This window comes from Prionailurus viverrinus, chromosome A1 (assembly GCF_022837055.1).
Source record: "Prionailurus viverrinus isolate Anna chromosome A1, UM_Priviv_1.0, whole genome shotgun sequence".
Lineage (NCBI taxonomy): Eukaryota > Metazoa > Chordata > Mammalia > Carnivora > Felidae > Prionailurus > Prionailurus viverrinus.
This window is the reverse complement of record NC_062561.1, coordinates 110,430,364-110,443,818: the sequence shown is the minus strand read 5'-3', so window position 1 is coordinate 110,443,818 and position 13,455 is coordinate 110,430,364. Positions and strand designations below refer to the sequence as shown.

The following is a 13,455-nucleotide window of genomic DNA, read 5'->3' as shown; positions in this document are numbered from 1 at the left end:
TGTGTGTGTGTGTGTGTGTATATATAATTTATTTATTTTTATATAGAGAGAGAATCAGCAGGGAAGGGGCAGAGAGGAGGAGAGGCAAAGGATCAGATGCAAGCTCCTTACTGACAGCAGAGAGCCCGACTCGCGGCTCGAATTCATGAACCATGAGGGCTCAAAGTCACAGACCACGAGACCATGACCTGAGCCAAAGTGCGACACTTAACCGACTGAGCCAGCCAGATGCCCTTTTCACTTTTTGTTCATTTGTTTGTTTATTTTTTTTTTCTTCAAAGTTTTTTTTTTTTTTTATTTTTGGGACAGAGAGAGACAGAGCATGAACGGGGGAGGGGCAGAGAGAGAGGGAGACACAGAATCGGAAACAGGCTCCAGGCTCCGAGCCATCAGCTCGGAGCCTGACGTGGGGCTCGAACTCACGGACCATGAGATCGTGACCTGGCTGAAGTCGGACGCTTAACCGACTGCGCCACCCAGGCGCCCCTGTTTGTTTATTTTTAATCTCCTCACCCAATGTGTGGTTCAAACTCACGACCTCAAGATGATGCTCTTCCAAATGAGTCAGCCAGGTGCCCCTCCAAGTCACCTTTTTTATACCATCTTGTAAAACATGTATTCTTTGACCAGTCTGTAATCAATGTTTGTATATGGTAGAGAGTAAGTCTCATTTTTTCCATATGTATAACCAGTTGTCCCTGTACACTTAATAACCTTTCTTTTCTCCCACTGCTGTCTAGTGCCATGGTTGTCATAAAATAAGTATTCTTACATACATTAGTCTATTTTTGGGCAGTCTGTTTTGTTCCATGGCCTTGTGTATCTTTGCTCCAATTTCATATTTTTAATTGGTATAGCTGTATCATTAAGTCAATGACTTTTAATCTAAGTCTTCTCCCACTTACTCCTTTACAAGAGCATTTTGGCTATTCTTGGCCTTTTCCATATACATTTTAGAATAAGTTGGTTAACAAAACAAACAACCTGTTTTGATTTTCATTGGCATTGCTTTGAATCTATTGATCAGTTTGTGGAGAATGGACATTTTGAAATTACCAAGTTTTCTTGTGAACATGGTATATTTTTCCATATAGCCACTTACTTAGATGTTTAATTTCTCTCATAATGTTTATATTGTGCAAAGAACTCTTGTACATATTTTCTTTGTATCTCTACGTATTTGATATTTTTCAGGAAATTTTAAATATCACCTTTTAAAATGTCATCTTAACTGTTTTTGTTATAGAATCCTGCTGAATCCTACTTGCTGCTTGTTTTGGTGGGCTCTCACGAATGTTAATTACAGGGCGCCAGGGTGGCTCAGTCAGTTAAACATCTGACTTTGGCTCAGGTCACGATCTCACGGTTCATGAGTTTGAGTCCGGCATCTGGGGAGCTTGTGCCCACTTTGGGTGAGCAGGAGCCCCACTTCAGATGAATACAACCCTGCTTCAGATGAACATGAGCCGCACTCCTCTCTTTCTTTCTCTCTCTGCCCCTCACTCACTTGCACCCTCTTTCAACTAAAAAAAAAAAAAAGAATGTTAATTACATGTATATATGTATGGTCAGTTGGATAGTAGGAAACACTAACTTTCAACCTCAAATGAGTGAAATGTTATCTTCTAGAAAAGAATTCCATTCGTCTCCCTAGTAAACCTCCTTTATGTGGAATATTTTTATTAATAACGTATTTGTGGAATTGGGTTTTCTCTCATGTTAGGTAAGTACCTACATAATACCCTCAATTTTACCTCCTGATTGGCAAAGCCTAAAATTTTTGCTATCTGACTCTTTACAAAGTTTGCTGACCACAATCTGAAATCTTGCTGATCTTGTGAATTCTTATTATTTCAAAATACTTTATCTGTAGATTCTTTGGATTTGCCATGTACATAATATGTCATCAGTGAGGAATGAACATTTTATTTTTTCCTTTCCAATTCTTTTCATCTATTTGACTTTACTTGGTGCATCTTAATCCAATTTCAGGGATTATAGGATTGGGATTTTTCTTTTTCTCCTAGATGAGTAGAAGCTGAGCTGTATTCTATATACAGTTGGTTTATTCTCAGGGTATAAATCTTCAGAGACCTAACCCTGGATACATAGCTTATCTCCGTGGCTTGTTATAATGAGGTTTACCCCGCTGAGCAAACACTTCCAGCTCGAGTTGACTTAAATACAGAGCTGACTGCTGTGGATTTCCATTTTCTTCCATATTTTGGCTTGGTTAGATTCTTCATCCCGTTGTTAGTTCTCTGATGCCTCAAGCAGATTGTTAAAAATGTTTTGACTGTCTTTTCTATTTCTGAGCTGAGGAGTTGGTCTGAGTTACCTAGTCTGCCATTACTGGAATGGAATTGAGGAATGAAGATTTGAATGGAGTTCTAACTCCCAAGGTCCATGTTCTTCACTACTTAGTGTCCTGCCTTCTAATTAAATCTGACATAATAAACAAAGTATAAAATTATGTTTATATTTGACCTTAAAATATTTACATTATGTGTACTTTTAAGGATACAAAATGTCAAGTCAAAATCTTAAGTCCTGTATTCTGTTTTCTTTCTGTTCTTTTGCTCTGCAGTGAAGCAAATAAGCAACATGTAAGATGTCAGAAATGCTTAGAATTTGGACATTGGACTTATGAATGCACAGGAAAAAGAAAATACCTACATAGGCCTTCAAGAACAGCAGAACTAAAGAAAGCTTTAAAAGAAAAAGAAAACAGATTAGTATTATTACAACAAAGGTAAGTGTACATGTGGGAGTTTTTTTCTTTTTTCTTTCTTTTTTCTTTCTTTCTTTTTTTTTTTTTTTTAAGTAGGCTTCAGACCCAATGCAGAGCCCAGTGCAGGATCTGAACCCACAACCACAAGACCTGAGCTGAGATTAAGAGGCACACACGCAACCAACTGAGCCACCCAGGCACTCTCCAAAGGAGTATTTTTATTTATAGAATTTATTAAACAACTAAATGTCCCATGGTGGTTATCCAGATTTAGATTATAGTATAGACTAACATTTAATGAGTGCTTACTATGTCCTAGGTGCTATATAAGCTCTTGACACCTATTAGCTTATTCGAGCATCACATCTGTACAATTAATGTACGTACTATTATCCCCATTTTACATGTGAAGAAACTGGAGCCTGGAAAACTTCAGTTACTTGTCAGTGTCACACAGTCAGTAAGTGGAAAGATTAAGTGTTAAACCAGCCAGGCCTTGTTCTTAATCATTGTACTTTATTGTCTTAACTGCCAATGAAATGACAGCAGGCTATGAGGTAGGTTATATGAGCCATCAACCTGAAAGATAAAATGGCCAGTTGTTATTTTACCAGCAAATTGAGTTTATTCGGGAATAGTAAAGGCATTGCAATCCGGGACAAACAAACCATGGCAAACCATAGGCAGGTCTAGGGAACAAAGGAGAAGGGCTTGCTTTTATTGGGGAAAAGAGGAAATTGGGAAGGGCTGTTTGTGTTTTAAGTTCATTTATTTATTTTGAGAGAGACAGAAACAGTGCAAGTGGAAGAGGGGCAGAGAGAGTGGGAGAGAGAATCCCAGACAGGCTCCTCACTGCCAGCCCAGAGCCCGAAGTTGGGCTTGAACTCACGAAAACAGTGAGATCATAACCTGAGTCAAAAGCAAGAGGCAGACGCTTAACCGACTGAGCCACCCAGGTGCACCAAGAAGGGCTGTTTTAAACAAAAGTCCATTGGAAGAGAATAAGAGATCAAGATTCTCATTGGACGACTGTGGCAGTTTCTCCTGGCTGTTGCTATTGCTAGACAAGAAGAAAACTGTCCTTCCTCCTGCTGGAATGGTAAAAGTAAGCTACTTCCTACTGAAGAATGCAAGGTACTATTCTTCATGTTGGGGTCTGCTGTTAATGACGGGTGGTAGTGTGTGAGAACCCCCCTTTAGAGCTTCCTAACTCCATTTTTTATCCAGTTCCCTTTATTGTTATAGAGTCGATATGGAAAGACATTCAAGATACTTAAACTAAGTATATAAATAGGATAGAAAACAGTATATATAATATGCTATCATTTATGTTAAAAAAGGAGAGAAGGAATAATGAAATTTTTTTGGAAATATAAAAGAGTCATAATTGAGGCTCCATTCTAAAAAAAAATTTTTTTACGTTTGTTTATTTTTGAGAGATAGATAGAGACATCACAAGCAGGGGAGAGGCAGAGAGAGAGGGAGACACAGAATCCAAAGCAGGCTCCAGGCTCTGAGCTGTCAGCACAGAGCCCGACAGAGGGCTCGAACCCATGGACCAGGAGATCATGACCTGAGCTGCAGTTGGACACTCAACCAACTGAGCCACCCATGTGCCCCATAGTGGCTCCATTATAGAAGGAGAACTGGGCAGGAGGGACCTGGAAATGTGTTACTTACCCTTTTGTGTCCTTTGAATAAAGCTTTTAAAATTGCTTTGAGGGGCGCCTGGGTGGCGCAGTTGGTTAAGCGTCCGACTTCAGCCAGGTCACGATCTCGCGGTCTGTGAGTTCGAGCCCCGCGTCGGGCTCTGGGCTGATGGCTCAGAGCCTGGAGCCTGTTTCCGATTCTGTGTCTCCCTCTCTCTCTGCCCCTCCCCCGTTCATGCTCTGTCTCTCTCTGTCCCAAAAATAAATGAAAAACGTTGGAAAAAAAAAATTAAAATTGCTTTGAAATAAGTAAGTAAACATGTTTTAGAAACTGAAATGGGAAGGTGTCAGGTGTACTCAGTGCTACAGATGAGAAGCAGCATCTTCATAAGGACTGTTAGCCATATAATAGTGTCTTAAACACATGGATTTTCAAGGTAGCAGTCTCCCAGTTTGTGGAAATGAATGCTCCTCAAGGGTTATGCAGGAATAGATAGGTAATCAATGTCTAGGTCATCAACATTCATACATACTTTTTCAAAACTAAATTTGTATAAGAACTTGCCTGCCAGTTCTCCTTTTCCATTCTCTTTCTTCATGTGTGAAAACATTTTTCAAAATAGTGGTATATGTACCAAGTGAATAGCTCTAATTATTAGGAGCAAATTCTTTTGTAATTTTTTTTCCCCAGGAAACCTGAAGGAAGACCTAGTTGATCTGCCAATTTAAAAGTATATTTTAATTTATTATTTTTTTAAATGTTTATTTATTTATTTTGAGAGAGAGCACAGCAAGCACAAGCAGGGGAGGAGCAGAGAGAGAGAGAGAGAGAGAGAGAGAGAGAATCCCAAACAGGCTCCGTGCTGCCAGCACAGAGCCCGACACATAGCCCAAACTCACAAAACATGACGTCATGACCCGAGCTGAAATCAGGAGTCAGCCACTTAACCAACTGAGCCACCCAGGTGCCCATAAAAGTGTTTTTTAATCATACATTTTTGTGACTCATGGAATACAACATTGGAGGAATTCAAACAGTGACATTGCTACAACAAAACTCTATTCCCAACTGTTGAGGTTAAGAAGGTTTCTTAGGGTCAAATCTATACAAATTAAATATAGGAATTGAATTAATTCTGAACCTTGTTGGAATTTAGCAATAAGATCCATGGATACATTAAGTGGAAAAACACTCGATGTCACTAAGAGATGCATTTCCAGGGGCGCCTGGGTGGCGCAGTCGGTTAAGCGTCCGACTTCAGCCGGGTCACGATCTCGCGGTCCGTGAGTTCAAGCCCCGCATCAGGCTCTGGGCTGATGGCTCAGAGCCTGGAGCCTGTTTCCGATTCTGTGTCTCCCTCTCTCTCTGCCCCTCCCCCGTTCATGCTCTGTCTCTCTCTGTCCCAAAAATAAATAAACGTCCTTAAAAAAAAAAAAAAAAAAAAAGAGATGCATTTCCAATAAATTTACTTTGATGTGTAATAATTATTAAAATTTGTAATGTATTGGGGCACTTGGGTGATTCAGTCAGTTAAATGTCCAACTTTTGATCCTGGCTCAGGTCATGATCTTATGGTTTCATGGGTTCAAGCCCCGTGTCAGGTTCTGCACTGGTGGCCTGGAGCCTGCTTGGTATTCTTTCTCTTCCTTTCTCCTTCTCTCTCTCTCAAAATAAATAAACTTTAAAATTTATAATGTATTTCTACATTGTTTTAATCAATTGTATTATCAGTAATGGTTGCTCAATTCAGAATTTTTAAACACTTTTAAAGTCTTAGGATCATATGCAATTAAAAAATACAATTTTAAGTTAGGTCTCTGTTTTTATTGCTGAGAAATACCATAAGTGATCACTAAAAATCTTTGCCATAAAAATATATTAGGATACTTTCTATAGGGAAACGAGAATAAAAGTACAAGTTCAGGGGTACCTGGCTGGCTCAGTCAGTGGAGCATTTGACTCCTGATCTCAGAGTTGTGGGTTTGAACCTCATGTTGAGTGTGGAGCCTACTTTAAGAAAAAGAAAACAAAAAGAAAAAAAAGTACAAGTTCAGTGAGGAAAAAAGACAGTGTAAAAGTACCAACTGTTAAAGATAAGCTTGTTCATAATTTTTGAGTGAATTACAGTAGGTATCAAATTATTGTGGCATTTACTTTCCATTGGATACAATTACCAAATGATATAATAATTTTCTTTTAAAATTATATATATGAGATGAGTCATTACACTTTTCGTTAATATTAAAACTTGGACTTAAAAAAGGAAGAGGCAAAAAAAGTTTTTCAAATTCTTTATTAAGAATGTAAGAGGGCTGCGCCTGGTGGCTCAGTTGGTTAAGTGTCCAACTCTTGATTTTGGCTCAGGGCATGATCTCAGTTCATGAGATTAAGCCCTGTGTCTTTCAGCTCAGAGCCTGCTTGGGATTTTCTCTGTCCCTCTCTCTCTCTCTTCATCTCCCCTGCTGGCATATGTGCTCTCTTTCACACACACAAAATAAATAAACATTTTTTAAGAAAAGAATGTAAGCAAAAGGGAGGCACCTGGGTAGCTCATCAGTTGAGCATCCAGCTCTTGTTTTCAGCTCAGGTCATGATCCCAGGGTCATGGGATTGAGCCCTGCGTCAGGCTCTGCACTGAATATGGAGCCTGCTTGGGATTCTTTCTCTCCCTCTCTCTCTGCCCATCTCCCCTGCTTGTGCTCTGTCATTCTCTCTCTTAAAAAAAAAAAAAAAAAAAAAAGAACCTAAGCAAAAAATGTTTGAAGAGCCCTGTCCTAAAAAAATATAGGGGTGCCTGGGTGACTCAGTCAGTTGAGCCTCCGACTTCAGCTCAGGTCATGATCTCAGGGTTTGTGGGTTCAAGCCCTGCACCAGGCACACTGCTATCAATGCAGAGTCCACTTCTGATCCTCTATCCCCTTCTCTCTCTGCCCTTCCCCTGCTTGTGCTCTCTCTCTCCAAAACAAACATTAAAAAAAATTTTAATAAAATAAAGTATAATAGTTACGAATAATTTCAACATTTACTTTGTTTTTCTAGTTGTATGGTATGAATATCTTGTTCTTAAAAATACATAAAACTAGGGGCACCTGGATGGCTCAACCAGTTAAGTGTCTGACTCTCGATTTCGGCTCAGGTTATGATCTCATCGTTGGTAAGAGCCAGCCCTGCATCGGGCTCTGTACTGACAGTGTGGAGTCTGCTTGGGATTCTCCCTCTCTCCCTCTGTCTGCCCCTCTGCCCCTCTCAAAATAAATAAATGTTTAAAAAAAAAATACACAAAACTACATGAATTTTAGATATGGCTCTATTTAGATAAAAACTGCTGATTTTTGGTTCACTGATAAAATGATGAAAGTGTATGAATCTCAGTGATCATGAATTTTCTGGTGTGATTGATAAATGTACTCCTACCACTTACTTTACCATGAAAATAACAATTGTAGTAATTCCATTATGTGAGACAACTTTACATAAATATATATTTATATTCAAAGACTCAGAAAATAAGGATACAAACATTATCTAGGAAATACAGAGAAGTCAAGAATATAAAAATGTTAAATTTACAGGACAGTGCTATAGTAATAGAAGTAATTATGTAATTTGAAAACCCGATATAGCATGTATTTTTGGCAGAAATATAGCAGCAAACCATTTGTATATTTCATTCAAAAATCATCAGACTTTGTTCTTTATAAATAACGTGAGTAGGGGTGCCTCGGTGGCTCAGTTGGTTAAGTGTCTGACTTCAGCTCAGATCATGGTCTCATAGCTCGTGAGTTTGAGCCCTGCATCGGGCTCTGTGCTGACAGTTCAGAGCCTAGGGCCTGTTTCAGATTCTGTCTGTCTGTCTCTCTCTCTCTCTCTCTCTCTCTCTCTCTCTGCCCCTCCCCCTCTCACGTTCTGTCTCTTTCAAAAATAAATAAACGTTAAAAAAAAATAATGTGAGGGAACACAGTCTTGAAGTATTAAGTGTCTGGTTTTAATAATAGTAAATAACAATAACTGGAGGTGCCTGGGTGACTCAATTGGTTAAGTGTCAGAGTCTTGATCTCAGCTCAGGTCTTGATCTCGGGGTCATTAGTTCAAGTCCTACATTGGGCTCCGTGCTGGTTGTGGAGTGTACTTAAAAAAAAAAAAAAAAAAAAAAACAACTAACTAAATAAATCAAATAGTAAATAACTGAACAATTTAGAGGACATGCAGAAAAGGAAATGGCTATTTTATTTCATTTTATTTTTTTATTTTTTTATTAGAGACAGAGTGAGTAGAGCAGGTTCTATGTCTAGTGCAGAGTCCAACACAGGGCTCCATCCCATGACCCTTGGATCATGGCTGAAATCAAGAGTCATACGCTCAACTGACTAAGCCACCCAGATGCCCTAGAAATGGTTATTTTGTTTTATTTTTAATTTTTTTAAATGTTTATTTATTTTTAAGAGAGAGAGAGACAGAGAGCATGAGGAGGGGAGGGGCAGAGAGAGAGGGAGAGAGAGAATCCGAAGCAGGCTGCAGGCTCTAAAGTGTCAGCACAGAGCCCCATGTAGGACTTGAACCCATGAACCATGAGATCATGTCCTGAGCTGAAGTTGGAGGCTCAACAGACTGAGCTACCCAGGTGCCCCCAGGAATGGTTATTTTATAGACATGTTTTTATTACTTATTTTTGAGTGAGAGTGACAGACAGTGTGAGCAGGGAAGGGGCAGAGACAGAGGGAGACACAGAATCTGAAGGAGGCTCCAGGCTCTGAGCTGTCAGCACAGAACCCAAGGCCGGGCTAAGCTCATGAACCATGAGATCATGGCCTGAGCTGAAGTCGGAGGCTCAACCGACAGAGCCACCCAGGTGCCCCCAGAAATGGTTATTTTAAATTGAAGGTTGCTTTCCTTTTTTTTTTTTTTTTAATGAAATAGTCATTTATAAGATAATTCTGAAAACTCAAATTATAGTTGGTGTTTTACTGTTGTTTTGTTATTCCATAAGTAGTTGGTTTAGCCATGTCAACCTTAGCTCAAAACTAAAAAGAATCAAATTGGTGCACTCAGTCCTGTTAACCACCAACTTACCTGGCTTCTAAGATACAGTTGATAATATCTGTCTTACCCTTTAAGTACTGATTAAGTTGACTGCATGTATCATATGCAGCCTATAGTAGGAAACTAACTTATTGCTTATAACAAGAAAATACTGGAGTCAGTATTTGTCATGAAAGATAAAGTGTTTCTCCAATGTAAAACAGTTTTGGGGATAGCTGAAGGGTTTGCCTGAGCTGTGTATAATCACTATTAACAGGAGCTTTTCCCCCTCATGTTTATCAGCATCGGAGAAACTAATGTAGAAAGAAAGACGAAGAAAAAAAGGTAAGTGTGGCTTTAGGAATATTATGTAGATAATAAAGAATACTCATTGGAGGGATGAAAAGAGTGATTTTAAAACACTTGTGATAAAATTTGGATCTGAAATCTCTTGTCTGTAATTCGTGATTAAGTATCATCCCTTTTTCCTCTCTTTACCTGACTGGCATTTATTGGCTTCATTTCTCCTTTTTCTCCAACTTTCCAGAGTATACCTGGAAGTAGTAAATAATTTCTCTTAGAAATCTCTCTTATTCTATTAGAATAGGAAATATTATTAGACTGGTAAAAAAAAAAAATTGTTGACCAGCTATATATCTGGTGAGAGTAAAGATTATGAAACATTTACCATGCTCTCCAAGGCTTAAATAAACCCAACAATTACACTGCAACTTTATTCTAACATGATTCATTGTGGAGTATATTCAGAGTAGGAACACTGCTCTTGAACTCCATCCAGGAGAGTTACGTTATTAAAGTAAAACCTGCGGTTGCTGCGGGATTACTAGTCACACAGTCCCCAGCGCATCACATCTAGGGATCCCGTGGTAGCCAGGCTTCAGTGTATCCATATACCTCGTTCGCCCATGAAATTGCTTTTTAAACATTCTGTGAAGGGTCAGCTTCCCCTGCATGTAACTGTTCACTGTCTAACAGGTCTAAGAGTGTCACCAGTTCCAGTAGCAATAGCAGTGACAGTTCAGCCAGTGATTCTTCATCTGAGAGTGAAGAAACATCTACCTCATCCTCCTCAGAGGACAGTGACACCGATGAAAGTTCCTCCAGTTCATCGTCTTCATCCTCCTCCACGAGCTCCTCCTCGTCCTCTGATTCAGACTCAGATTCTAGCTCTTCCAGTAGCAGCAGCACCAGCACAGAGAGCAGCTCCGAGGATGAACCACCAAAGAAGAAGAAAAAGAAATAGAATCGCTCCGTCCCTATTGGACTGCCGGACTGAACACATCAGTGTGATTCTCGAAAGGGAATTTAGATCGTGTTAAGGCCAAACAGGTTAACCAGTCAACATTTCTAGAGTTTGGAAGTTTCTAAATGTTTTACACATCATAAGAGCATAAAGAGTATTAATAATGGATTATATATGTATGTGTGTGTGTGTGTGTATGTATATATATATATACATATATATATACATATATATATGTATATATATATATATATACGTATATATATATATACATATATATATAAAAGACTTTTTTATTTTAAGGGTAAATCTCGTTTTTCTTTTTTATCTTTAATATATATCTCTAAAACTTAAAGCTGAATCCAGTAAATCTGTTATCGTGATGAAACTTTTCTTTTCTCCCTGTGAAATGAATGCCACACTTTGTTACATGTTAGTGCTACGTATCAGACATGTTTTCAGGGTAATGAACCACAATGTCTGGCAGTGAATTTCTCATGCTTTTGGCTGTGTTATTATGGAAGATTTACTACCTTGTTACTATAAACTTAGAGGAGTTTTCCTCTTAATAAATGTGCTCGATTTTTATGTTTATGTTCAGAAGGTTATTGTGACTTCTTAAATGAAAAGCTCAAGGAACCTATTAATATATTTATGCCTTTTCAGTCGTACAAGTGTCCACTTACTGTGTTATGTCATTCGTTTTCCTCTGGTTCTTAGAGTTACTCTTGTCTGAGGAAAATCAATCTAGAGGAACCTAAAAAGGAACCAAAATTCTGAAAGTACTTAGGAGTCCAATCTTGGTGCCTTTTGATAAGTTGTGTGTATCAGAAAAGAGTCACTTAAAAGTTTAATTTAAGTTAAGTGATATAAATATCTTTGTGTGTTAATATGCTGTAAAAGGTAGGAGAGGAAAAGGAAGAGGAAGAAAGGTAATTTTTACCAAAACTTAGGGTGATGTTGGTTGCCTTTTATTAAGTTTTTCTAAGCATTCATAAAGATTGCCTTTTATTATTTTATTATTATTTTTGCCATTGTGATTTGACAGTTCATGGCAACTGGTCATATCTGGCGATCTACTGAGTAAATACAAATGACTTGGATTAATCTCATGTGTTTACATAGCATAGACACCGTTGAAATGTAGCATGTAAGATTAAAAAGAAATACTGCACAATATTTCTTAAAAGTGATATACTCTGCTGTGGTGAAATTATTTAGTTGTGCATGACATCATTCTATGATGTCTTTTAAGCTTTTTGGAAAGAGGTATCGTTTGTAGAAAAATCTTGACTTGGGCTAAATAAGGGTTTTTAAAACTATGAATGTTGTCTTTTTTATATTTTTATGAGAAAGTAGAAAACTGCTTTTGAAAAAATGAGCTTCTATTTAAGTGTTGAAATACACATATGTTGTAAGTTTAAGGAGCCTGTAACTCCTTGTATGTTTTATAGAACCAGCTGTTTTCAGTGATTGTAAATAAACTCTCAAAACATCATTTCAAAGGCTCCATACAGAACATATCAATTGACAGGTAGATTTAATAAATTACTAATTAATCCCATTTTACAACGGTAGTCTCTATAAGGGCATTTTTAGCAGTTAAAGAACTTGGAAGAGAAAAGAAAAGTGTACTTAGGTTGCAACACTTGCAATTAAATAAAACTCGTTTGTGCTCGCGAGCTCAAGCATCTATTATCTCTTTGCTGTTTTACTTAATGCTACCTCTTATTCCTTTGGAGGGTAAGGACATTTAAGCAAATTCTAATTATTTTTATTGTTGTAACTGTTACAAGGTGTACCTGGAGAAGTACAGAAGGCAGGAATTCTATTCTTTTCTAGTCATACAGTTCATTCAAAACAGAATCAGTGGCGGGGCACCTGTGGGGCAGGGTCGGTTGAGCATCCGACTCTTGATGTCCACTCAGGTCATGATCCAAGCGTTGTGGGATTGAGCCCTGTGTTGGGTTCTGTGCTGAGTGTAGAGCCTGCTTGAGATTCTCTCTTTCTCTTCCTCTGACCCCCGTCCCAATACAAATAACAAAAACAGAAAACAGAATCAATGGCAAGGTAGAGTCTAACTTCCGAAGAGTTTCTCCATATCCTGCCTAAAAGCAAAAATTTGGAAGTTGAGTCCCTGACGTATGTCTTTTTTTTTTTTTTTAATTTTTTTTTCAACATTTATTTATTTTTTGGGACAGAGAGAGACAGAGCATGAACGGGGGAGGGGCAGAGAGAGAGGGAGACACAGAATCGGAAACAGGCTCCAGGCTCTGAGCCATCAGCCCAGAGCCCGACGCGGGGCTCGAACTGACGGACCGCGAGATCGTGACCTGGCTGAAGTCGGATGCTTAACCGACTGCGCCACCCAGGCGCCCCTGTCTTTTTTTTTTTTTAGTGTTTCTTTATTTTTGAGGGAGAGAGAGAGAGAGAGAGTACAAGCAGGGGAGGTGCAGACAGAGAGGGAGACACAACATCTGAAACAGGCTCCAGTCTCTGAGCTGTCAGCACAGAGCCCGACACAGGGTTCGAACCCACCAACTGTGAGATCATGACCTGAGCTGAAGTCAGATGCTCAACCAACTGAGCCACTCAGCTCTCCCCCACCCTCGGCAAATGCCTTAAATGTAACATTTCTCAACCACAACCATATCAAGAAGAGTCATTAGATCATAGGTTTTCATTCCACAAACATTTCATTAGTACTTTGTCCTGGAATTAAAATATAGTTGTAGGCTACACATTAGCCCTGGTAATGGGGGGGAAAAAAAGTGCAGAGAAGGTATACTTC

At 38.8% G+C, this 13,455-nt stretch overlaps 1 protein-coding gene across 1 annotated transcript in view; it reads left to right on the top strand.

Annotated features, from left to right (window-relative positions):
* Positions 1–12,346, top strand: part of ZCCHC10 (zinc finger CCHC-type containing 10) — a 28,174-nt gene extending 15,828 nt beyond the window's left edge. The window contains exons 2-4 of the mRNA XM_047872113.1: positions 2,588–2,752; positions 9,704–9,745; positions 10,397–12,346. Coding sequence (XP_047728069.1) covers positions 2,588–2,752; positions 9,704–9,745; positions 10,397–10,664 — 475 coding nt within the window. The 3' untranslated portion in view covers positions 10,665–12,346. The remainder of the gene's footprint in view (positions 1–2,587; positions 2,753–9,703; positions 9,746–10,396) is intronic.
* Positions 12,347–13,455: the final 1,109 nt, after the last annotated feature.